Genomic DNA, 25,735 nt, shown 5'->3' with positions numbered 1-25,735 from the left:
TAATTTATTAACGGATAGCTTAATAGGTCAACTATGTAATTAGTTGATGGAATGATAACCTAGTCTTGATTGCAGATTTAATTGTTTATAATTTATTTTTCCTAGATTGATTACATGGTGGGTGAACTAATAGGTAATCCATAATTGATTGAGATTGATTAGTGTGTGATTGATTTCGTTAACTAATAATCTGATTAATTACATGTTTATTGGGTCGAGCAGGTAATTAATTGATTTATTAAGAAATCAGATGGCAAGTATTAATAATTTTATTTAATGGAGTAATTATTAAATCGAATTTGGATTAGAGTTCCTTAACTGATTAGACATTATAAGTTGATTACTTAGTTAAAAGATTAATTATATCTGATATGATTATTGAGTAACTAATTGAATGGCATGTAATCTATTTAGTTAATTAGTCAATGTGTTAATCAATGGTGTGATGCAATGGCTTACAGATCGATCCATTTGGTTAATTATATAGTTGCGTAATTATATAGCTCACCAAATGGGTGAGTTTATAGAACAATTAATTGTTTGATCAAATTCTTGGACTTTGGTGAAAAATCAATAAACCAAATAACCAATGTAACATCATAATTAATTGAGAATTAAGTTTTTGTTTGAAATTAGTACTTATATGCTTCAATATTTCCTATGCTCAAATTAAGGGGATTCTCAATCTTTCCTGCTACCTTTTGTCCTTTCATTACCGTCAGAGCTCCTTTGCTGACTTTCATTACCCCACTCACTGATTTGTAATTACAACCAATATCATCCAGTGTGCCTAGTGAGATCAAGTTCTTCCTTAGCTCTGGTATATATCTGACATCACATAAAGTTCTGATCACACCATCAAACATCTTGATTCTAATGTTCCTATGCCGATAACTTTGCATGACGCATCGTTTCCCATCAACATTGAACCAAAATCCACTGCCATATAGGTGTCAAATCAATTCTTGTTTGGAGTCATATGATATAAACATGCAGAGTCTAAAATCCATGCATCTGTCAGCTGCTCCGAGCTCGACATAATTGATAGCATATCTCCATCACGACTCTCTAAATTTTCTTCTTCAATTATGTTTGCAGACTTTGCCGAACTACCTTTGTTCTCTGCAACATGTTTCTTTATCTCTGGACAATCTCTCTTGATATAACCTTTGCCTCCACATTTGTAGCACGTGATCACCTTCTTCCTTCTCGATTTAGAACGAGCCTTGTTGTTGTTACCCGATCCATGTTGAGATTTGCTCCTACCACGCTCTTAGTTGCTATTTACCAGAAGTCCTTCTCCCTAAGAAACTTCACCGCTTGTTTTCTTCCTTTGGTGAAAACCTAGCAACGCACCCGCGATCTCCGTCAATTTAAGAGTTTCCTTACCTCATATCAAAGTAGTAACCAAATTCTCATACGTAGGAGATGAAGATAGAGAATTCAACAACATTAGCGCCTTGTCCTTGTCTTCAATCTTCACATCAACACGCTTCAGGCCACTCACAATCTAATTGAATACGTTGATGTGTTGGCTCAGATCGGTTCCTTCTGTCATCTTCAGCTCGAATCATTTCTACTTGAGATACAGCTTGTTTGTCAATGACTTTGACATGTACCGGTTTTCCAGCTTTTGCCAAACTGCCACCGGTGACTCCTCCGTCCATGACATGATACATCACATCATCTGTAAAACAAACCCTGATTATTGCTACTGCCTTTACCTGAAGTTCTTCCCAATCTGATCTCTCCATGTTTTTCGATTTCCTTTCTCCTAGTGCCTTCACCATGCTTTGTTGCACCAACAAATCCTTGAGTCTTCTCTACCATGATCCGAAGTTTTCGGTTCCGTCAAATTTCACCATATCAAACTTCACAGAAGTCGTCCTCGACTTGTTGAAGAAATCTGACAAAACCTGTAGCTCTGATACCAATTGTTGCGCAAAGAGAGGGCAACACCTCTCAACTTCTAAAGCGCGGAAGAAGAGGAAAAGAGAAAAGAGATCGCGCAGAGCAACAAGACAAAGACTTACAAAAGGAAAGCAAACACGAGAAAGGAGAAGAAGAAAAAAAAAGAAGAGTTGTCGTGGTTCGACGACGTGCCTACTCCATAAAATGGTCGAAGCTTTATTCGAATTTTCTCTACACAAGGAATCACATCTAATGATTCTTGTGATTGTTGTTGTACAATAGGTTTACAATGACCCGTATAAATAATGCATAAACCCCAGACCCGATAAATTCGTAACAAAATTTTGTTATGAAAAATTACAACAAAATTCTGTTATAAAAAACCGTAATAGAATTCTGTTATATAAAATCGCAACAGAATTCCATTACGAAAAATCTTATCAGATTTTTCTTCCATGACATCCATCGCATTGGCCTTCATCCAAATATGAGTCACCCGTTAACAAAAGTGTTAGCATGTCACAATGGGGTAGTAATTGATTTGATCACACAATTTTCAAAAGTTCTAACGCATTGGCCTTCATTCATCGCATTGGCTTTCAATCACGAATACGGTTCTTTTCTTTTTCCTTATTTTACGATGATTCGACGAAGTTCTAAGGACTTTATGATATGGACCATGTTGCTTGTATTTGTTTGTCTCTTGAGAGTTTGGTTAAGGTTTACGTCAATTGATTTAACACTTGAATAATACTAGTTAGTAATGGATTAATACATCTTTAAACTATGAGATGAAATTGAATAGTTGCTTGATTAATTAAAACTAGGATTTATTTCTTTAGTTGACCGAAGGTTTATTCTATTCATTTGAATCAAACCGTTAATCAAGTTTAATTTATTAACGGATAGCTTAATAGGTCAACTATGTAATTAGCTGATGGAATGATAACCTAGTCTTGATTGCAGATTTAATTGTTTATAATTTATTTTTCCTAGATTGATTACATGGTGGGTGAACTAATAGGTAATCCATAATTGATTGAGATTGATTAGTGTGTGATTGATTTCGTTAACTAATAATCTGATTAATTACAAGTTTATTGGGTCGAGCAGGTAATTAATTGATTTATTAAGAAATCGGATGGCATGTATTAATAATTTTATTTAATGGAGTAATTAATTAAATCGAATTTGGATTAGAGTTCTTTAACTGATTAGACGTTATAAGTTGATTACTTAGTTAAAAGATTAATTATATCTGATATGATTATTGAGTAACTAATTGAATGGCATGTAATCTATTTAGTTAATTAGTCAATGTGTTAATCAATGGTGTGATGCAATGGCTTACAGATCGATCCATTTGGTTAATTAATAGTTGCGTAATTATATAGCTCACCAAATGGGTGAGTTTATAGAACAATTAATTGTTTGATCAAATTCTTGGACTTTGGTGAAAAATCAATAAACCAAATAACCAATGTAACATCATAATTAATTGAGAATTAAGTTTTTGTTTGAAATTAGTACTTATCTGCTTCAATATTTCCTATGCTCAAATTAAGGGGATTCTCAATCTGTCATATGTTTCTTTGATTAGAGGATATCGGAATTCTTACCAAAATAAAGGAGTCCGGCTTAGAGGACACCAAAATTTTTACCAAAATAGAGGAGTCTGGCTTAGAGGACACCGAAATTCTCACCAAAACAAAGGTAAAAGGGATGATGAAATCCGGCTTAGAGGATACCGATGAACACTGTCAAACATAGTGATATGGTAAATGTTTGGTCAAACGAACAGAGGTGGAGGTAGAAAGGGACCACATTCAATGACCTGAATGCTCTTAAATATTCTCATGTTTAAGGATGAAGTGATAGTAAAAAATTTGATGCTATTGAAGTTGATGCCAACAAGGTCTAAATTTTATTTGCTCAAGTTACATTTCATAAAGACATATATTGAACCGCATGTGAACATATATATTTATTGTTTGTATTAAAATGTTGAACTTGCTGAGTCTTTAGACTCACTAGTAACATATGGTGCAGGAAATGAGGAGACGGAGCATCTTGATGGATGAGCGAGCTTGCACCAGGTAATGCACACCCGATGACCTCTCTTTTTGTTTATGTCGTTCTCCGCATTAGGATGTTGGGTATCTTTATCATGAGTCAATGGCATGTGATGAGTGGATCGTTTAGTTCCCTTAGTTTTGTTGGTTACATGTTCTCGTCTTTTGAATCCTTGTTTGCTATTTGGATGTTCAGGTAGTATTATTATTTTATTTTTGACTTCTAGTTGAACCTGTTCGAAATGCACGACTCTAGAGTTGCACTAATTGTCGAGATTTTTGATGTATTGTACGGTTTCTAAAAAAATTCAAAAAAGGGTTAAAAGGAATTCAGGGAAGAGTTTTGAAGGGGATTTTGGTTGGAAGAGTATAGAGTTTTAAGTCATTTCAATTTGGTATTAGAGCATGTTCTTGATAAAGGGTGTGCCTACTGCCGGTTGCGAGGAGCCCAAGAAGTCAAGTCTTAAAGTTTGTAAGTTTTAACCCCAGGTGATTTTAAATGTTTAACAATTTACTCTGAGAAATTTAATAATTTAACTAATGTGATGTCTTTTAATTTGAAAATACATGTGGTTTATGCACTGGTTTTGGTTGTATACAGAGATGCCTCCTAGATGATATGAAAGGAGGAATAGGGTGGATGGGGAAGGAGAGGCATGAGGAGGCACCACCTCCTCCATTTTCCCAGCCATCGTTGTCAGACATTGGGGATCGAGTGCTCCAAGGGATGGCGTGGTTGTTGGAGTCGCATGCTGAGACTGCTCGTATAGTGAGGCCCGATGTGGTGTATGAGCGCTTCGAGAAGATAGATCCGAAAGACTTTACGGGAACAACTGACCCACTAGTTGATGACGGATGGATTCGATCTATAGAGGTGATATTCAAGTTTATGGCCCTTGGTGATGCTGACAGGGTTAGGTGTGCTACTTATTTACAGAAAGAGGATGCATTATTATGGTGGGAAGGAGCAGAGCTGTCTGTTGATAATGAATACTCTGTCGTGGGACGGATTTAAGGAGGTATTCTATATATTTCACCACAAATGTATGCTCTCAGATTATGCGGGAGTTTATGAACTTAAGGCAGGGGAACTTATCTGTAGCTGAGTATGTAAGGAAGTTGGATCGAGGGTGCCACTTCGTGCCCCTAATTGCTAAGGATGTGGTCAAAGCTGAGGCATTTTATGGATGGACTACGACCGACTATCCACCGTGATATTATGATGGCAGACCCTACTAAGTACTCCACTGCGATTTCTCAGGCCTTCCGAGTAGAGCAGGTTCTGAAGGACATTACTTTTGAGATGCAGAGGAAGAGACCACCACCAGTGCAGCAACAACAAGGGAAGGCACTATTCAGAGTGTCACCGAGACCTCAGGAGCAGCAACCTCATAAGCCCGTCACCCCTAACACTGAGGAAAAGTCTTTATGCAAGGAGTGCAAGGCTGGCATGGTACATGTATGTGGGGTTCAAACAAGTGCTTCAAATGCGGAGCTACTAAACACATATCGAAGGATTGACCACAGTTGAAGCAATCCACTTCAGGGCAACTATACGTGATGCATGTCGAGGAAGCAAATCCAGACACAACACTCGTTATAGGTATACTTATTCAGCAGCATTAATTTAGTAGAGCGAAAATTTTTGCAATGATTAATGCATGAATCTATTTACTTTATGTCATTATTACGCATTCATGAAATCATTAGGAGAGTTAGCATGGTGGATGATATCTAGTGTACAGGGAGAATCCTCATAGCAAGGGCAGCCACTAAGGCGTTATTAGATTCCCGGACTACTCATTCTTTCATATATGAGTCCCTGGTGAAACGTAGAGACATTCAAACGGCTAAACTTACTGGGGGGTATACTGTGACAGTCCCATCAAGAGAAGAACTCTGGTCTATTAGCATGGTCAAGGACCTTGAGCTTGAATTACACGGTCACACAGTTTATGCCGATCTTATTATATTGCCAATGTCGGAGTTCAATGTTATACTCAGAATGGATTGGATGTCAGAGAATGGGACATTGATTGACTATCAACAGAGGTCGGTATTGATCAGACCAAATGGAAGAGAGCAGTTCTTATTTGAGGCATCGAGATGCTTGGCCTTGCACTCAGTGATATCCTGCATTTGGGCAAGGAAACTCATTCTTTAAGGCTGTCAGGATTTCTTAGCCAGTTTGATTTCAACCCCTACCGCAGACAGTCCATGATTGGGAGAGGTAGAGGTTGTTAGGGAGTTTCCTGATGTTTTCCCCAACGATGTTGCCGGCCCACCCGAGAGAGAGATGGAGTTTTCTATTGATCTTATGCCAGGCACAATGCTAATTTCTAAGGCACCGTATCGATTAGCACTTACAGAGATGAAGGGGTTGAAGGAACAAATTCAGGAGCTGATGGAGAAGGGCTTCATTCGCCCTAGTTTCTCCCCGTGGGGTGCATCAGTCCTGTTCGTCAAGAAGGACGATAGCATGAAACTTTGTATTGACAATCGGGAGTTAAACAACGTCACAGTGAAAAATAAGTACCCACTACCAAGAATCGAGGACCTATTCGATCAATTGCAGGGAGTCACAGTATTCTCAAAGATAGACCTCCAAGTAGGATATCATCAGCTGAAGATAAAGGAAGCGAATGTGCATAAGACCGCCTTCCGAACTTGATATAGGTATTATGAGTTTCTAATGATGTCATTCGGAGTTACAAATGCTCCGGCAGTCTTCATGAATCTCAAGAACCATGTTTGTCATTGCCCTCATAGTTGACATACTGATATATTCCAAAGATAGAGAGGAGCATAGACGACATTTGAGGACAGCACTATAGATTCTGCTAGACCGGAAATTGTATACAAAGTTTAGTAAGTGCGAGTTTTGGCTAGAGCGGGTAGCATTCCTAGGCCACATCATTTCGAAGGAATGGGTAGAAGTTGATCCGACGAAGGTAGAGGCAGTGAAAGAATGGAAGGTGCCTAGAAATGCATCCGAGATGTGCAACTTCTTAGGCTTAGCGGGCTATTATAGGAAATTCATCAAGGCATTTTCGAGCATTGTGGTACCACTGACCGTGTTGACAAATAAGAATGCTAAGTATGAGTGGGAGACAAACTGTTAAAAGAGCTTAGATGAATTGAAGCAAGTACTTATAACAACACCAGTGTTAGCCATGCCCATATGGCAAGGGGACTTTGTGTTGTTTACCAATGCTTCGAAGCTAGGTTTGGGCACAATTTTAATGCAGCATGAGAGGGTTAATGCCTATGCGTCCAGACAATTGAAGTTCCATGAGAACTACCTGACTCATGACCTTGAATTAGCGGCAGTGGTTTTTGCTTTAAAAATCTGGAGACACTACTTGTACGGTGAGAAGTGCAAGATATTCATTGATCATAAGAGTTTCAGATACTTCTTCACACAAAGAACTGAACATAAGGCAGAGATGTTGGTTAGAGCTTGTAAAGGACTACGATTGTGACATTAGTTACCATCCGGGAAAAGCTAATGTCGTTGCAAATACTCTGAGCTAGAAGACAGCAGTTGTGTCACAGTTAAAAGTACAGAAACCTCTGAAAATGTTAGTGAGAGCCCTAGAGCCGATCATGTGATGATTGTTGTATGGACTCGATGTATCATATTCCTATATATATATATATATATATATAAAGACATTTCTTTATGGTTATTATACTTACTTGTATTGGTGTCAAATAACTGAGTATAATAGCGTCCTTGAGTAGAAGGTTCTTATCTATATCAATCGATTGGTTGAATTGATAATGAAATGATATAGAGAACACTACTCTTAATCATTCCTAGTCAATGAGACTAGCATGTAGGTCAACTCGATGACTTGATCTCACAAGTCATGGATATTAGATATCAAGTTGACACATGGGTATGCATTGGAGAATGTATACTGAATGACCCGCCATGAAAAAATATCATGAATCGTTATATGAGTGTCATATACTTTCTTATGTGACTATTAGTATGACTATCAGTCCTTGGACCTGAAGTCATCATGGTTCCCGTAAATGGTGGTAAAGGAATGGGTATGTTGAGGGATGTGGTGATGTGAGATCCCTCGGAGTGATATCATTCTTGATAGTGAGACATGGTAAATAAGTCGATATGAGATATTGAGCTCGTTTGATTAGAGTGAGTCTACTTGGGTTAGGCGATTGATTAGAGGGATGGCGCCCGATTGATCGATTTAGATGTCGAGGAGCATTATCATAGTCACTGGTGATGTTGGATCTCCTTGGTAGAATGATGTGTATACTTGCTTATTTTTCTAAAGGGTTTAGGGCAGATGGAGATTAGTATGATGGAAGAGGATTAGTTGTGATGAGAGTTGGACTCGATTTGATTATTGTTCAATGCAATGAATAGAGATTCGTTAAATTAAATTGATTTGAATCGAAGGGTAGATTGATCAACCATTGGAGATAAGAGGTCGGACTTGACTTGAGAGAAGATGAAAATGCGTTGTGACTTGGCGTGGACGATGATGATGTTCACTCTTGGTATTACGGTATAAAATGCCTATAAGTGGGCAAAAATGAATAAGAAATTTGTGGATCTGTGTACACTTGACACTCTCGGATGCGACGGATATTGCGGATCCGGGCTAGCTTGAGGTTTCAAAATAACGGTTTTGCGGTGAACTAGAGGAACCACAGTTGAGGATGGCATCATTAAGTTCAGAGGTCATCTCTGGGTGCCAGGGTCGAATACCTTGCGAGTCGACGTGATGACTGAGGCTCATTCCACCCCGTATTCCATTCATCTAGGGAGTACGAAGATGTCCTACAACAGTTGTATTAGTGGTCAAGTATAAAACGAGATGTTATACGTTTTGTATCTCAGTGTCTCACATGCGAGCAAGTTAAGGCTGAACACCAAAGACCGGCAAGAATGCTTAAGTCACTTCCTATTCCCGAGTGGAAGTAGGAGAATATCACGATGAACTTCGTAGTTGGGTTACCAAGGACAAAGAGAGGATCCAATGCTATATGGGTGATAATTGATCGTTTCACCAAGTCTACACATTTTCTGCTAGTGAAGATGACCTTCTCCATGATGCAAAGTTATATTAGGGAGATAGTCAGATTGCATGGCATTCCAGTCTCTATAGTGTCAGACAGAGACCCACGCTTCACTTCGTCTGTCTGGAAGGGTCTCCATTCGGCCATGGGGACGAAGCTATTGTAAAGTACAACGTTTCATCCACAGATAGACGGCCAATCTGAAAGGGTGATACAGATTCTGGAGGATCTACTCCAAGCATGCGTGATATACTATCCGGGAAGTTGGGAGAAGAAGTTACCGCTGGTGAAGTTCACCTATAACAACTTTCAGTCAACTATAAGCATGGCTCCATACGAACCCTTATATGGACGGAAGTGCAGATCTCCTCTACATTGGGACGAAATAGGGAAAAGGGCTGAGATGGGCCCGGATCTCGTACAACAGACAACAGCTATAGTAGTCAAAATTCAAGATCAGATAAAGATTGCTCAGAGTAGGCAAAAGAGTTATGCAGATAAAAGGAGGAGAGACCTCGAGTCTGTGGTTGGTGGTCATGTCTTCGTGAAGATAACGCCCATAAGGGGTGTTATGCGATTTGGGATGAAGGGCAAGCTCAGCCCGAGGTTCATTTGGTCATTTGAGATTCTAGATAGAGTCGGGATATTGGCATATAGAATACCTTTACTGTCGAACCTGGCAGGAGTGCACAATGTGTTGCACATGTCGATGCTTAGGAAGTACATGTTGAACCCTTCGTATGTACTGAATTATGAGTCATTGCAGCTTACGTCAAGTGTATCCTACGAGAAGAGGCCTATGCAGATCTTAGGAATGGTCAAAGTCAAGTGTCTGAATCACTCTGACAAGGAGGCTACTTGGGAGGTCGAGGCTGACATGAGGAGTCATTACCTGGAGCTATTCAGTAAGTTTAAAATTTTGAGGATGAAATCTATTTAAGGAGAGGAATTGTAGTGTTAAAAAAAAATGAAATTTATTTATTTGGAGTAATTACATACTAACGGGCCTGATAAATCAATATTTTAAATAATGAAGTTACGAGCCTGGCCCAATTTGCAACCAACATGTATACCCTAGTATTTTATATATATGGGGGTTATTGGGCGAGAAGGGAGGGGTTCGGTTGAATAGAAAAGGGAGAAGGGGGAGGAAGAATTTTAGGGTTTTTCTTCTACCTTGTGCCGCCTCCCTCACCCATAGAGAAACCTTAGGGGAAAGTTGAACAGGAAGGTGGTCGGATCATCTCCTATCGCACTCCTACGCTTCACTCGATTTTTTTTCATACGTAAAATGTTAAGGTAAAATTTCTAACATTTGTTTACTACACTATATGGATCACATTACATAGGTTTTAATATTCGATGCACGTTTATTGGCAACGAATACGATTCTTTTCTTTTTCCTTATTTTACGATGATTCGACGAAGTTCTAATGACTTTATGATATGGACCAGGGATTAAAATACCGTGCCGAACTAGTCGAAACGGGCAAAACATGTCATTTTGCCCATAAACTGGCACCAACACGGCCCCGATACCAGGCCTCGTGACAACAGAGAGGCGTTGTGCGACTCTGAAGTCGTCGTGGAGGTGTCGTGCGACCCCCGCGTCTATACCGGAGGCGTCACACGACACCGCGACAGCTGCAAAGGGGGCACACGATCCCCGCAACCGCACCGGAATCGTGTGAACCCACAGCCGCGACTTTCTCGCGCAAGTGGGTTTTTTTAATTAAAACTTAGGTAAATTGTTTTAATCAACTCCTAGCTATGATAGGGAAAATATAAATTGGCTTTATCAAACCCTAATAAAATTATCTAATTAATTTATTTTAATAATAAAAAAATATAATAAATTTTTTATTTATTTATCTATCTATTTTCATAATTATTTCCAGATTATTTTTATATTTTAAATATTTATGTTAAATATTTTATTTTTAATTAATATATTATAGATTTAAAAAATACCAAAACCATATCGGTATAATGTGATACGATATCAAACTGTATCGTTCCGGTCCATAACCGAAACCTCAGCACGAGTCGAGATTTTAAACGATGATATGGACCATGATGCTCGTATTTGTTTGTCTCGTGAGAGTTTGGTTAAGGTGCATCAGTTGATTTAACACTTGAATACTAGTTAGTAATGGATTAATACATCTTTTAACTATGAGAAGAAATTGAATAGTTGCTTGATGAATTAAAACTAGGATTTATTTCTTTAGTTGATCGAAGGTTTATTCTATTCATTTGAATCAAACCGTTAATCAAGTTTAATTTATTAATGGATAGCTTAATAGGTCAGCTATGTAATTAGTTGATGGAATTATAACCTAGTCTTGATTGCAGATTTAATTGTTTATAATTTATTTTTCCTAGATTGATTACATGGTGCGTGAACTAATAGGTGATCCATAATTGATTGAGATTGATTAGTGTGTGATTGATTTCATTAACTAATAATCTGATTAATTACATGTTTAATGGGTCGAGCAAGTAATTAATTGATTTATTAAGAAATTGGATGGCATGTATTAATAGTTTTATTTAATGGAGTAATTAATTAAATCGAATTCGGATTAGAGTTCCTTAACTGATTAGACGTTATAAGTTTATTACTTAGTTAAAAGATTAATTATATCTCATATGATTATTGAGTAACTAATTGAATGGCATGTAGTCTATTTAGTTAATAAGTTAATCAACGAGTTAACCAATGCAGTTAATCAATGGTGTGATGCAATGACTTATGGATCGATCCATTTGGTTAATTAATAGTTGCGTAATTATTTAGCTTACCAAATTGGTGAGTTCCTGGACTTCTTTGGCAAGAAATTGATAGACCAAATAACCGATGTAACTTCATAATTAATTGAAAATTAAGTTTATGTTTGAAATTAGTAATTATTTGCTTCACTATTTCCTATGCTCAAATTAAGGGGATTCTCAATCTGTCATATGTTTCTTTGGTGACACCATCAAATCAAATGAAGAATAGTATGAAATGGGTTGGGGCAATTTTGACGAGTAAGGAGTCCGACTTAGAGGATACCAGAATTCTTACCAAAACAGAGGAGTCCGCTTAGAGAATATTGGAATTCTTACAGAAACAGAGGAGTCCAACTTAGAGGATATCGGAATTCATACAAAACAGAGAAGTTTGGCTTAGAGGACACCGGAATTCTTACCAAAATAGAGGAGTCTGGATTAGAGGATACCGGAATTCTCACCAAAATAAAGGTAAAAGGGGTGGTGAAATCTGTCTTGGAGGATACTGGTGAACACTGCCAAACCTAGTGATATGGTAAATGTTTAGTCAAACGAACAGAGGTGGAGATAGAAAGGGACACCTGAACACTCTTAAATATTCTCATGTTTAAGGATGAAGTAAAAGTAAAAAAGTTTGATGCTATTGAAGTTGATGCCAGCAAGGTCTAAATTTTATTTGCTCAAGTTACATTTCTTAAAGACATATATTGAATTGCATGTGAACATATATATTTATTGCTTGTATTAAAATGTTGAACTTGCTAAGTCTTTAGACTCACTAGTTACATATGGTGCAGGAAATGAGGAGACAGAGGGTCTTAATGGATGAGCGAGCTCGCACCAAGTAGTGCACACCTGACGGTTTCTCTTTTGTTTATGTCATTCTCTGCAATAGGATGTTGGGTATCTTTATCATGAGTCAGTGACATGTGATGAGTGGATACTTTAGTTCTCTTAATTTTGTTGGTTACATGTTCTCGTCTTCTGAATCCTTGTTTGCTATATGGATGTTCAGGCAGCATTATAATTTTATTTTTGACTTCTAGTTGAACCTATTCACAATGCATGTCTCTGGAGTTACGTTAATTGTCAAGATTTTAGATGTATTGTATGGTTTCTAAAAAAATACAAAAGGGTTAAAGGGAATACAAGAAGAGTTTTGGAGGGGATTTCGGTGGGAAGGGTACAAAGTTTTAGGTCCTTTAACATTGAATGCTAGTCTTTGCAAGAGGTGAGCATGTCTTATTTGTGTTTCATCTATCTAAGGAGTGGAGATTCATGTTTCACATTTTCCACTCTTCTATTTTTCTTTTCTTCTCTTTCCCCTATTTTGTTAAGTCAGACATCCCACCACCGCCAACCAACGCACCCTATCATCACCACCATCTTTTTTTTTTTACTTTGCTCTTGTTCCCCTCTCACCTTGCTCTCTCTCCCTTCTTCCCTATTGTTAGTGCATTGCAGCACCACCATCAGATTCTATCCATTGAGCGAAGCTACCATTAGTCATTTGTTGCCTTCTATCCAAGACATAGTTTCAACTCAGCCATGCCCAACAAACCAATTTTGATCAATTTGGAGTAAGGATTCAGTGAGTAATTACATTGTTGGTATTAGGAAAGTCACCTATTTTAGACAAATGATTTTGTTATTTAGATCTAATTGTCTTGGGTGTTTCATATCATTGGAACACCTACATTATTCATCGACTGAGGAAATTTACGGAGCAAACATTTGATTTTATTATATTTCTATTTTAAGGTATTTATGTTAGTATATTTGATCTAAGATGGGGAATTAATAGTTGGGTGTTGGTAACAGAAATTAAGTAACGCAACTTTGGTTGTACTGAGATCATGGTTCAAAATCTCGCACCATGTTGAAGTTTAGATTTTTAACTGGAACTCTATTATTTTGGTATCGAACCAACATTCCAATATATATTGTTAGTGGCAAATTGGAGGTGGAAGGAGGAATAAAATGAAGAAGAAAATAAGACAACTATATACTTAATTTCAAACTCGGTTTTCTATCTACAATGGTGCGATTTTGACATTATCTTGTATGGGAGACAAGTTAAAAAAAATAAAGTATCTCAATTTATCTTGACCGCATCTGTAGCATGTCAAAGGGTGTTGTGTGTGGCATGAAACAATACTAATGAACACTTGACATGATTGACACAATGACAAGGAGGGTTGCTCCTACCATGTAGCAACAAGTTTCAATCATTTATCGGAATGATATGTTTCAATCATTTCGATTGTTTCGCCCAACACGTTACAAGATTGCAAACCATGATTGAGGTAGCTAGATCAAGAATGAATCTATCAACCTTGAATTTTAGTTAATTTTTAGATTTTGTTTTTATCATGTTTGGTTAATCTTAAGATTTTTAAATTCTTTTATTACTTGTATTATTACTTATTGACGAGTTATAGATCTTCATATCCTTAATATATATTTAAGATGGGTAAACCAATCCTTGGATTCATTTACATGTTCCTTGTGCATGAACATGTAATATTAATTAGTGATGAATAAGCAAAAATGAAAATAGAATGTCATTTTATTAAAATAGAAGTCCCATATAGGAACTCTAAAATTGTGATGCTCTAATTTTTTTTAACACAATCTAGATTAAATTCATACACATTTTTTGTTTACCCATATAGTGATTTGTGCATACGATTTTCCTTAGCCTCAAGTTTTGCAAACAAAGATTGATTTTGAGGAGTGAGTTGGTTTCAACTGGTATATAAAGTTGCTCAAAGATACTCAAACTATTGATTAGCTGATTTAGTTTTATGTACTCTGTTTTGTTTGTTTGACATTTTGCTATAGTATATACTCATTCTATTTTAACAAAAGAAATTAATATATTTATATATTTTTGTTGAACTTTTCCTGCTTATCTTGAGTTATTTATTATTATAATTATTATTGCTACTTATTATATAATTCCCAAATACGGTACCTCGTCATAAGTGGAAGGGCATCCTGGGTCATGAAAACCCCCTGGTTGATAATAGTTATTTGCCTTTTATGATGGCATATAAAGAAAACCTGACTCATTCTGTTTTTCTAGTTCACATGACAGACTAAATGTAACCATCCTATTTGGATGGTCCAAATAGCTTATTATGTTTATACAAATGTTCAGTGATCTTAACAACCAGGTTGGAGGTTCCTTGTTTTCTGTTTCTGATTAATTGGAAAGGTTCTGAAGTATTGAACCTAATCTATCAAATTTTGATTGAGATAAAACAAATAAGAAAAGTGATTAAGATTGACTTTACTCTTTCCATCAATCTCTAGCTAATCTAACACAAAGAATGAATAATCTGTCTGTCTTGATAATTTATTTTAATTTTATATAAATAGATGATAATTTATTTCATCCATCTTCTGATGACAGTAATGTCTTGATCAATAGCATTTGTAATACACGGTGGCAAAAAGGCGAATACGCTCGCCCCCAGCGCCCCCGCCAACCCGTCCGACCAACATGGAGGAGGTAAATCACGGGCGGCTACTAGCCTTTGGAATAGTGACTAGCACATAAGGGAGGCATTTACCTCGGCTTAGCCGAGATTCGAACCCCAGACCTTATGGTGGCAACACCTCATGTGCTAGCCACTAGACCCATCCGAGGGGGCAATAGCATTTGTAATACACGTACAAGCAGTTGAAACTAAAATCATTGATAATCACTAAATGCCACAAGATAATTATGTATCAAAACCTTATGATGCATACACCAACTTCAGTTAAATATTTTTTTAATTTGTCAAAAGCTATCTTGTGTACTACAAAAGTATGCATATCGACAATTAGATATGGTTGCACACTAAACTTATCATACCTGTGATAACATTGTCGCCCATGCAGCTCCAGCAATGCCATACCCACAAACAGAACAAAGAAAAAAATCTCCAAAACCATTCACTGCACTAGCTACTATCAAAGCCTTCAAAGGCCCCCAAGAATCTTTCATGCCCAAACTGTGACAATGGCGTAGATAGAAAATAGACTTTAGAACTAAAAATTCACATACAAACATTCAGCTTCTATATTCATTGGATTATGGGGGCATGACATCAAAAGGTTATCAAAATTATCATTGTCTTCACAGAAACTTTGGAAGCTACAGGATTTTTAAGTGCATTTCAAATTTTAGGCAAAAGGATTTGTGATTATGCTGATGGAATACTATTAAAGAAATAATAGATATGAGGAAGTTAGTCATTGAAGCAAAATGAAATACTCTGTGTAAAGATTCTAATTAATTTCATAATTAGAGGTTATCATAAACCGAAAAATAGATTATTATACCATAATGTATGCTTGCTAATTCAAGTTGGTGTCAGACCTTACCTTCGCCCCATTGCAGCACCAATAATTTGTTTTCTTTTTTTTTTCATTTGCAGCAATGTGTACCAAAGTGGCTAACAAAAAGTGAGATTGTTTGTGAAGGACTAGTAATGTCACGGAGCCAAATGAAGTGACACCTTTATTCACACAATTTCTGCTTCAATCTTTTCAATCCTTATTGCTAAAACCTGGAGAGTTACAAATTATGAGTTTCTTCCCATTTCTGTTTAGCACATTGCATGATGTACAATAGATTTCAGGCTCACAGAGGGGTGTCAAATAGGTAGTGGTAGGAACGGGAAGGCTTGCGCATGGCATCTTGGACAAGTATTTGAATTCAGTAGAGCAGCCATGGTTAAGCTAAGCATGGTCTATGGGTTGGTCCGCAAGCCTAGTGTTATGGACCGTGGGCAAGCCCATGCAATAAAAGAGAATATGGAGCCCATCAAATACACGAGATACACGCACGACAAATATAGAAAGAATGGTGCATATCAAGAGAATTGATTTAGCTATTGTAATTGATTTTTATTTAAGTCGAGTATAGTTTATTTTCAATAGGGTTGAGTCTAGTATCTTTATTTTTAATAAGAATATAATCTTTCTTATTCAGTGATTGTTTTCTTCCTTTGTGGGGAAGGAATATCAGTAGTTGTATTTAAATGGATGGAATAATGAAATAAAGATTACGACTGAGTTTACAAAAAGAAATCAAACCTCCTAGATCAAGAGGTTCTCTAATCCTAACGAGACTCATATTATCTATGCCACCATAGGTCGTCAAGGTCGTAAAAGCAAGAAGACAAATTGATTCCACCAATCAGTTGATAAACCATCCTATTATGCGATCTATATCCAAGGGCCATAACAAATTGGTATAAGAGCTCATCGTAATAGATGACTCACAAGCACTTCAACAATGCTTTGATGTTTTCTCAAAATTTACCAAAATGTTAAACCTACTAATGAAAATTGGCAGCAACTCATCCACGCTCAACTGGAGGAATTGTCAAAAGGCTTCTCTAAGCTACACTTGCACAACATCCATCTAGGTGAAGAGATCGGCACCCACAAGGGCACCACTCGAAAGGATACAGTGGCCATGAGGAGGGATCATCATATATACCATTCAAAATTAGATTTCCCACGTTGTGATGGTCAATCAATGTGACCATTTTTTCACCATCAACGCACTCCATAGGAAGAAAAAGTTGGCTTAGCCTCGTTCCATCTTGAGAGAGATGGCCAATTATGATTCATCAAATTAGAACGTAATTGACCTCATATTCAATGTAAGGAATTTAAATATCAGTGTAATCTGAGGTTTGGGCCACCTATTTACAACAAATTCGGCGAGCTTGCCAAACTTCAACAATCAAGATCCATGGAAAACTTCCAGCGAAAGTTCGAACAATTGGCGGCACGAGCAAGTTTCTTATCATCAGAACAAGAAGTTCAAATATTTATTAGTGGCCTCCAAGATCACATCGCTATGGAAATTGAACTTCACCAACCAAAAGATCTCACATCGGCTATGAGTTTTGCCCATCTTTATGAACATCGCTCTAAACGATCTGAATCTACCGTCACATCATGATGCGCCCCCATCCAGCCACCAAAGTAGCCATTTATCAAACAATTAAATCAAGAGGAAATGGAAGAACGACGTGCCAAGGGCCTTTGTTTTAATTGTAATGAACTTTACACTCCCCATCACCATTGTAAACGTCTTTTCTAGATTGAGGGATTTGAACAAGACCACATCGAGGATGTTGAAATTTCTCTCAATGCAATCACAACCACCCGCGCTCCTCAAACCATGTGGATTCATGGGAAGATGCAGTAGCTATCATGGAACGTTACCCATCATTCATGTTTATTGTTTACGGACAAACATATTTTGTGGGCCCATACAACAAAAGAGAATATGAAGCCCATCAAATACAAGAGATACATGCACAATAGATTTAAAAGAAAGGATGCATATCAAGAGAATTGAATCAGCTATAGTAATTGATTTTTATTTAAGTCGAGTATATTTTATTTTCAGTAGGATTCAGTATAATATCTTTATTTATAGTAAGAATAAAACATTTCTTATTCAGTATTTATTTTCTTCCTTTGTCGGGAAGGAACGTCAGTAGTTGTATTTAAATGACTGGAATAATGAAATAAAGTTTACGACTGAGTTTATAAAAAGAAATCAAACCCCCTAGATTGAGAGGTTCTATAATCCCAACAAGCCTCAAATTATCCCTACCATAATATCCAAGGGACATAACACCTAGAAAGTTCGACAATTTTGATTTTTAGACAATTCTAAAAACAAGATATGTTATACCCCTTTTTCTTAGTAATATAATTTTAAAAATTTCAAATCTTATTAAAATCTAAATAATTTTTTTTAAAAAAAATATATTGCATCCTAAATTTATATTTCTGATTTTTCTATAATTATGTTCTAAGATTTTAAAAATTTTAATATTATTTTTCCTGGTCACTTGAGTCTGCTAGTCATGGGGTAGTAGTGCCTAAATCCAAGGTTTAAAATTTCGACCCGTGCCGAGGTTTCGGTCCGAGACCGGAACGATACGGTTTCGGTATCGTATCGTGCCGTGCCGATACGGTTTCGGTAATTTTACTTAAACATTAAATCAGTAAAAAATATAAAATAATTAAAATATATATATAAGAATATAAATTTGATTTAATAGAATTTTTATAAAAATTATTTTTTTAGAATTTTTAAAAATTTTAAAATAGTAAAAATAATTTCAGAATATTATTTAATAAAATTGATTATTTTTTTAAATTTTAAATATATTTTTTTATTTTTTATATTTTATATATAAATTTTTTTTAGAATTTTTTGAATTTTTATATTTTGTTGAGATAATTTAATTAGGGTTCATGAAAGTCTCTTTAAAATATCTCAATTAAATAGGAATTGTTTAATTTATTTAAATCATAATTTTGCACAGTGCTTCCCTGCCCCGCGACCCAGCGCCCACGCCCGCGCCCGCGCCTTGCTCGCGACGCCACCGACGCCCCGTGGACGCCTCCGATAATTATGTTCTAAGATTTTAAAAATTTTAATATTATTTTTCCTGGTCACTTGAGTCTGCTAGTCATGGGGTAGTAGTGCCTAAATCCATGTTGAGTTGGGGGCAAAGTTGCCTAGGTTGTGTTAAGCATAGCATATTTGAAGTCGTACTGAACTCAGGCACAATCAATAGACATCACCATGTTCGTTAGAGAAGATAGTTTATCCTACATATTACTGCATGACAACAGAACTATTGCCTTGATGCAATCCAGATCAAACATCAGAAAGAACAACTGTTATCATTAGCTAAAGGAGAAATAAAGGATCTTATAGCTAAAGATAAGGGATTTCCCCCTATAAAGGTATGCACCTACGAAGTGGCTCACAGATATTCCCTAATGATCTGCTTCATATAAGGGATCTTATATTATCGATTTCTGGGTTACTGAAGGCTGCTGAACAGAAACTAGTAGATTGGTTTGCTCAAGACAATGGCGGGATGGCTAAGACATGATTTTTTAGACATCCTAGTCCTAAGAAGTCAGACCCATATAGTGTGGAAGAACTACTTGCAACCGAGTCATGTAGTCACATTTTGGATACTAGCACAGAGGCGTCTTCCCACTAGAGGCAAACAGGATTAACTGGAAGATCAACAGTGCACTTTTTATGGACACTCCTACAACATATCCTAATCCCCCAACTATTTTGCACTAGAACCTCACCACCACCAAAACCACAATGCCCTTTCCTACTCCCAGTAGTGTTATAGAATATGAGTGTATCCCAACTCCAACTTGTAGCTCTCCATGTGGGTACCTTCAAGGTGATGAATCCTTTGACTCCAGCTCTACCACATCTTTTGACCATGCAAAACACAAATATATAGCCCGAAGGAACCCTCATCTCTCTGGTGTTTTAGATCCAGAAGTACGACACTGAGTTGCCTCTTGCAACCTAGTTGTGGCAATCATACCTTCTAGAAGGAAGTTCAACGAAATCATCTTGAAGATCAAATCCAAAAAAAAAACAAAAAGGCAACTTGGTGCAAGAAGCACCTACCAATGCAAGTCTCGGGGAAGAATTTATTATACACAGTCTTATTCTGCATTGCAAGAGGTTATTTTTGTAACTTGGACCCGTGACCTTCAGGTCACCCAGTAGTAACTTTACCATTGCGCTTGAAGATCAAATCCAAGCCACATCAAAAAGAAAATGGCTAGATTAACAAATACACTAAGTGTTAGAGTGTATAATAAAAGCCTAGCTTTTGTATAAACATTTATTTAGAAATAAAAATCACATTGGTCAAATATATACATTTATGCTAAGTGTAGTTATTCAATTAATTTATATTGTAGATAACATGGTGTGTGGTGTCGCACATAGAAGATCATGTTATCAGTTCCTTATAAATTATAAATAGTAGCTCACGACTAAGATGGATAGGAACAAACCATTGAATAGTCGTAGTCTAATTTGGTATTAGTTTATCATGACTATAAAATTACATTAGTACACTCTGAGTGTATTGAGCAGGACCATTTAAGGTAGTTTCTTTTTATACTGACTGCATAAAAGAACAAGACCTTTATTATTATGAAAGTGTGTGCTCTTAATCCTGATATAATAACAAGCGCATATATTTAGTATTTATTTCTTTAATTTATCAGTGGGTGAGATTTAGTTCGATAAATCAAGAGGCCCGATAAGTTGGGAAATAATATTATTTATAGTGTGTGTTGTTAATTATAGAAGAAAACTGTGTCCTAGCAATCTAGGTTGATGATGTTCCCAAGAGGAGCTCATAAGGATTGTAATGTAAACCCTGCAAGTGGACTTAGTCCGACATGACAACAAGGTTGAGTGGTACTATTCTTGGAGTTAGATATTAATTAAGTGAGTTGCCAATAACTCATTTAATTAGTGGGCATTCGATATCTTAAACACAGGGAGATTAACACACTCATGATAAAAAGGAGCCCATATAGTAATATGGGATTGGTGCGGTAGTTCAATAATAACTTTTTAATAGTATGAGTTATTTTTGATGAACTCGAGTTGGGTGTTCGGGGCGAGCACGAGAAGCTCAAGTTCATCGGGAGACCAAAACCAATTCCTCCTCTCGGTCCCTGTCGTAGCCTTTTAATTATAAAGTCTTATATCCATCTAAAGTCCACTTCTTACCTATCCTTAGGTGGTCGGCCAAGCCAAGCTTGGAGCCCAAGCAAGGGTCGGACAAACCAAGCCTTGGATGGGATTAAGATGTGGTCGGCCTAGCTTGAAGCCCAAGTAGGGTGGTCGGCCACATTAGATTAAAAGGGGATTTTAATTTTAAAATCTTTCCTTATGTGAAAGCCATGATTTTAAAAAAGAGTTTTAAAATTAAATCTTTCCTTTTATAGTTTCTACAAAGGATTAAGAGAAAGGTTTGATATCTTTCCTTATTTGTAGATAAAAGGAATATTTTAATTTTTGGAGAAAACTTTCCTTAATTGTAATCATCCACATATTTTAAAAGAGAGATTTTAATTTATAAAATTTTCCTTTTATAACCAACCATGAAGGGATTTAAAGGAAGAAATTTTTTAATTAAAATTTCTTACCGGAAACAAATAAGGAAGTTTTATTTTTACGTTTAAAACTTTCCTTGTTTGGAATTAAAGGGGTGGCCGGCCATGACAAAAGAAAAAGAAAGTTTTAATTTTTTTTTTGTTTTAAAACTTTCCTTTTTAGTCATTGGCAAAGAATATAAGGAAGTTTTGATTATGTTTAAAACCTTCCTTATTTGCCAAGACCAAGGAATATAAAAGAGAGAGTAAAGGTGTCTCATCCTCTCTTTTCCTCTCCTCTCTTTTCCTTGATGGTGGCCGACCCTCTCTCATCCTCTTCTCTTCTTCCTTGGAGGTCGGCGGCATCACATCTCTTGGAGCTTTTGGTGGCCGGATCTTGCTTGAGGAAGAAGGAGTGAAAGGAGGCTTTGTTTCCTAGCATCCCTTGGAGCTTGGTGGTGGTGGTCGGGCCTCTCTTCTCTTCTTTCTCTCTTCTCCTTTTGTTGAGGCCGGCGGCACTTGGAGGTATTGTTTCATCTTGGTGGCGGATTGCTTGTGGAGAAGAAGAAGAGAAAGAAAACTTCCCTTGAAGAATAGTTGGTGGTCGAAAATTGCAAGGAGAAGAAGGAGGCTTGGGTGGATTCTTGTCTTGATAGATCGTCGCTCACACGACGTCCGAGATAAGAAGAGGAATACGACAGAAGATCAAGAGATCTATAAGCTACAAAAGGTATAACTAGTTATTAGTTCTCGCATCATAACTAGTTCATTCTTTTGTTTAGATCTTGAAATACCAAACACAAGAGGATTATGGTTTTTACGTTATCGTTTTGTTATCATTTTTCGATTTCATGTTCGATATTGTGCTTCTATTGAGGTCTTTATAGTTAAACCTAGTTTACTGTAAGAAGTTAAATATCCGATTTCTTTGAAAGGCTTTGTCGAGGCAATGGTGGATGATCCCATACCCAAGAAGGCCTAGTGCTTCGCTATGTTTGACCTGGGAGCCGATCTTTAAAATAGATATTTAATAACTTTTGTAATATGCTTTAACTTAAGAAGAACACATCGATTAAACTTGGATTAATAATGTTAAGTTCCGTTTGCGATCCAAATTTAACTCCTGAAGATTGAACTTGAATAAATAATGTTAAGTTCTGTTTGTGATTCAAGTTAAACTTTAGTAGAGCACAAGAGTAGCTAGAAAAGTTCTATGCTTGTACAAAATTTTTGTACAAGGAACTAGAGCGGTCTCCAAGTATAGCAACCAACAATTGGTATCAGAGCTAGGGTTTGCCTCTGTGTGTTTGGTTTTCAGTTTAATTATGCACATGTCATACATATTTTAGGCAGGATAATAGTAGGATGTGCAAATAGATTATCTCTGTGGTTGCAGGCATCTTAGATCCAATGTGATTGGACCCTCAGACATGTCGAGGGCATTTTATGTGTGTGCATGATTGTATGTATTAAATACAGCAGGAGCTGTATTAGTTTTAGGATTTTACATTTTTGTTTCAATCTAGATTACATGTACATTCTCTTGTGGAATATAGGATCGATAAATGTAAAATTCTATTTTTATCGCGGATCGTATTCTTGCGAGACGTGGTACTATTTGAGGAACAGAGACGCAGCGAAATAAGAAGCAAGATAGATGCGACGACTAAACCCGATTGCGGTGGCTAAAGATGGCAGCAGCTAGGGTTGACAGCACACGGAGGACAGTGATGGAAGAGACCATAATAGTTGAAAAATTATTTTTCCATATTTATTGCTTTTTATTTGCTGTGATGTGTGTGTGCATGTGATGTGTGCTTACATAGTTAAAATTCCTCACCTTAAATAGCTAAGTGCATGCGATGCAAACAAACTAGCGTGTTGGCTCTGTGTGTCTTCCTCCACAACGGATGAGTTTGTTTGCGGGTCACTAGATCAAACTTCCTTTTATGGATGGTTAGAGAAAATTATTTAGGAGCTTGTGATCTTCTCCAACTGAAGAGGCGCAATCCTATTTAATGGACTAAGTATCAAGTAATGGTATACACTTAGACGTATTCAATAGTATCCTCCCCAACGGAGTCACTGCTATTTTTTGCGTAACCAAAGGAAAACCAATTATTAATTTGTCATAAAGCTAGGTGAAACCCCCTCTTACAAATGTTTGAATTTGTATACGTCCACACTAACGTTGCATACATAATTCACGGTGTTTGAGGTAATTTTATTTATCATAAAGTTAGGTTGACAAGATAATAAAATTAATGGGTAAAACCTCCTCTTACAAATATTTGAATTTGTATACGTCCACGCTAACGTGACATACAAAATTCACAGTGTTTGAGGTGTTGTGAATTTAAATGATATTGTTTTGAGGAATCAATATTATTTTAAATTCTAAAAGTTTTGACCAAAAATTTGATCGAAGACAGACCAATTATTAATTTTATTTGTCATAAAGATAGGTTGACAAGACAATAAAATTAATGGATAAAATTTCCTCTTACAAATGTTTTTGTATACGTCCACACTAACGTGACATACAAAATTCACGGGGATTTTAAGGTGTTGGTCTTGACCAAATATTTTGTGATTCTTAGGATTTCAAATGTTTTTTAATCCCCTAGATGTTAGAGAATATACTTACTAGTCCCAATTATAATGATTGGAAACAAAACTTGGACACAAAGGTGAGAACAATAAAGGTGTATTTTATTCATTAGTTGTTGAAACATATTTAGTGGTGTTATCTACCGGTACCTGGTGTAGATACGGAGCCACTGATCATGTCTGCAATTCATTATAGGGGTTCCAGGAAACCCGACAACTATATGAAAGGGAAAATACCGTCTACATGGGCACTGCTGCAAAAGTAGCAGCTGTTGCAGTGGGAGATGTTTATCCTTTGAAAGGAATAAAACATTGATTGTCTTTACGTACCAAGTTTTAGAAAGAACTTGATTTCAGTTTCTAAAACTATTTAAGGATGGATATTCTATCTATTTTGATGACAAAGTTGTTATCAAGAAAAATATGGAAGTTATCTGTTCTGGTACATAATACTACCACAATGCAACAAATGGAAATTAATAACACATCTTCTAATTTCAATAAGAGAAAGCAACCTTCGGAAATAAACCAAACATATCTTTGGCATCTAAGGCTATGTCATATTAACTCGAGTAGGATTCAAAGGTTAATGGACTTTTAGGTTCATTGGTGGTGGAAAACTTTCCAACCTGTGAGTCTTGCCTGGAAAGGAAAATGACCGAGAAACTTTTTAAGACTAAGGGGTATAGAGCCAAAAATGTGTTGGAATTGGTTCATTCTGATTTGTGTAGACCCATGACAATCCAGGCGAGAGATGGTTTCGAATATTTCGTCTCTTCGAGATATGGGTACATTTACTTGTTGCGCCGCAAGTCTGAGTGCTTTGATAAGTTCAAAGAGTACAAGGCTGATGCGGATAAACATCACGGTAAAAGTATCAAGACACTACGGTTTGATCGTGGTGGCGAGTACCTCTTAGGAGAGTGTAGGAGTTACTTATCAGAGGCCGGGATTCAATCCCAATTGTCTGCACCTGGTACAACCCAACAGAATGGTATGGCAGAACGAAAGAATAGGACTCTTATGGAAATAGTTAGATCAATGATGAGTTATTCAGAATTACCAAATTCGTTTTGGGGATATGCTCTGGAAATAGCAGTGTACATTCTGAATATGGTACCTTAAATCGTGCCCTTACTCCCATGGAATGTGGAACGGGTGTAAACCTAGTTCAAACATATTCGAATTGGGTAGTCCACATACGTGTCAAGGGAGATATCGACAATGGAATCACGTCTGAAGTTCGTGGGATATCCCGAAAGAGCGAAGGTGGTTTATAGTCCTAAAGATCGAAGGTCATAGACCAATGCTAGATTTTTAAGGAGACCATGAATGAACCA

General features: G+C 36.7%; 1 protein-coding gene across 10 annotated transcripts in view; it reads right to left on the bottom strand.

The window, feature by feature from the left end:
• LOC122005767 (protein DETOXIFICATION 46, chloroplastic-like) overlaps window positions 1-25,735 on the bottom strand; it is a 124,398-nt gene that overhangs the window by 39,892 nt on the left and 58,771 nt on the right. For all 10 annotated transcript variants that reach the window (XR_006118533.1, XR_006118534.1, XM_042560955.1 and 7 more), the window contains one exon: window positions 15,679-15,817. Coding sequence is in view for 8 of the 10 variants with exons in the window: in XM_042560955.1 (XP_042416889.1) it covers window positions 15,679-15,817 (139 nt within the window). In the remaining 2 variants the exon portion in view is untranslated. The remainder of the gene's footprint in view (window positions 1-15,678; window positions 15,818-25,735) is intronic.

Source organism: Zingiber officinale, chromosome 7B (genome assembly GCF_018446385.1).
Source record: "Zingiber officinale cultivar Zhangliang chromosome 7B, Zo_v1.1, whole genome shotgun sequence".
In the NCBI taxonomy this organism is placed as follows: Eukaryota; Viridiplantae; Streptophyta; class Magnoliopsida; order Zingiberales; family Zingiberaceae; genus Zingiber; species Zingiber officinale.
This window is presented reverse-complemented; position numbering and strand designations above follow the sequence as displayed.